Source organism: Diabrotica undecimpunctata, chromosome 6, assembly GCF_040954645.1.
Source record: "Diabrotica undecimpunctata isolate CICGRU chromosome 6, icDiaUnde3, whole genome shotgun sequence".
In the NCBI taxonomy this organism is placed as follows: Eukaryota; Metazoa; Arthropoda; class Insecta; order Coleoptera; family Chrysomelidae; genus Diabrotica; species Diabrotica undecimpunctata.
Genome location: NC_092808.1, coordinates 79,166,993 through 79,168,995, shown reverse-complemented (window position 1 = coordinate 79,168,995; position 2,003 = coordinate 79,166,993). Strand labels below are relative to the sequence as shown.

General features: G+C 44.2%; 1 protein-coding gene across 1 annotated transcript; it reads left to right on the top strand.

Moving 5' to 3' along the window:
* The first annotated feature begins 649 nt into the window (after positions 1-649).
* LOC140444492 (uncharacterized) lies at positions 650-1,672 on the top strand. The gene has a single exon (XM_072536250.1). It carries the CDS (start codon positions 650-652, stop codon positions 1,670-1,672), a length of 1,023 nt encoding a protein of 340 aa, XP_072392351.1.
* Positions 1,673-2,003: the final 331 nt, after the last annotated feature.

The following is a 2,003-nucleotide window of genomic DNA, read 5'->3' as shown; positions in this document are numbered from 1 at the left end:
GCAGCTGGGTGTGGAGAGGCTGGTGACTATCCATGTCAAAGGAATGGAGCTAGACACCACAGAAGATCAGCTAAAAGAAGCTATTATGGCGCAGTCTGGTTCATGGGATGAATCCTGGAAGGTTTCAGAAATGAGACCTTTTAGAGGCGATACGCAGGCAGCCTCAGTAATTTTGTCTAAGACAGCCGCGGAGATTCTCCTCCAGGGACAGTACCTGCGAGTTGGCATGGTACGCTGCAAATTAGAAAAACGGCTAAGGGTGCCTAGATGTCCCAGGTGTTGGTCCTTCGATCACACCCAAGATAACTGTAACGGGCCGGACAGGAGTGGGTCCTGTTTTAACTGCGGTAAAACGGGACATGAATCTAAATCATGTCAGTCGACGGCTAGTTGCGTCCTTTGTAATGCACCTCACAGATGTGGCACCACGAACTGCCCTAAGTTCAGGACTGCACTTCAAACAGTTCGGAATTCTGAGAAGAATCAAGTCCAAGCACCACGAGCGGTGGAGCAATCGCCGGGCCCAGTTACGGAAGCCCCCTAGTTCCTAAGACCTAAAAAAAAAATAAGACAAGGGTAGGATTTTGAAATGGCTGCACAAGGGACAAAAAGACTAAAGATACTCCAAGTAAACATCGGGAGGGCCAAAATGGCACACCAACTGATATATGCAAAAGCCCTCGAGATTGGAGCAGACCTACTTGTTGTCCCTGAACCCAACAAAAACATTACTAAAAACAAAGGCTGGATAGCGGATATAAACGCAGATGTCGCTATATACATAATGAATAAGAAAGTATGCATAAATAAGATTGTCAAGAAAGAGGGGCACGTGTTAATTAAAATAGGAAGCCTGGCTATTATTGCCTGCTATATCTCTCCGAATATCAGCCTGATGCGCTACAAAGAACAGGTCGAGAATATCATAAGAGCATCACAAACATATCGGGATTTTATACTTGCTGGCGACGTGAACGCCAAATCAATCATATGGGGGTCTCCCAGAAATGACCATAGAGGGGAGATGTGGAATGATTGGATATTCGCAAATGACCTAGTAGTGCTAAACAATGGAAAACCCACATTTGTGAGAGGAGAGAGTCGAAGTCACATAGATATTACCCTTGTGAATGAAAGTTATGCCAGAAAGATTGCGGGCTGGGAGGTGTTGGAGGATAATCTCTACACTTTTCACAGATACATAGTCTTTGAAACTGGCATCAAGGTCTCGAAGATCGGCCGGAAAAAAGAACCCTTTAATAAAGAAGCTTATACGAGGCAGATAAGTAACCTACAAGAAGACGACACTACCGAATTCCAAGATTTCAGACAGAAAATTATAAATGCATACACTTCAAGTAGCACCACCGAGAACGTCACATATACAGTGCCATACTGGTGGAATGATGAGATCCAGAGCAAGAGAGCCGAATGTTTTAGACTCAGGCGTACGGCACAAAGGTATAGGACTCCACAACACACTGAAAATTACAAGCGAGCTAAAAAAGAATTGGGCAGAGAAATTAAACGGGCAAAGCACTCTTGCTGGCATAACCTATGCACAGCACTAGAAGATGATGTATGGGGCGAAGCCTATAGAATTGTCACAAAAACATTAAGAACAGAGACCCCATACAACCTTTGTGCAAAAAAAACGGAAGGAAATAGCTAATACCCTATTTCCTGCTAAGCCCCCACAGCAGTTCACTCAAAATAATGTCAACGTTCGACCTGTTGTTTTTTCGGCTGAATAAATAGCAATAGCGACAAAAAGTATTAAATTAGGAAAAGCAGCTGGTCCTGATGGTGTGCCTCCTGAGGCGATAAAGATCATCATAGAGAAAAATCCTGAGATGGTTCGGAGGATCTTCAATGATCTTCTCCAGAAGCAAATGTTTCCCATAATGATTAAACAGGCAAGACTGACGTTAATACTTAAACCGGGCAGGGATCCTGAGATTGCCAACTCATACAGGCCGTTCTGCCTTCTAGACAGCCTGGGG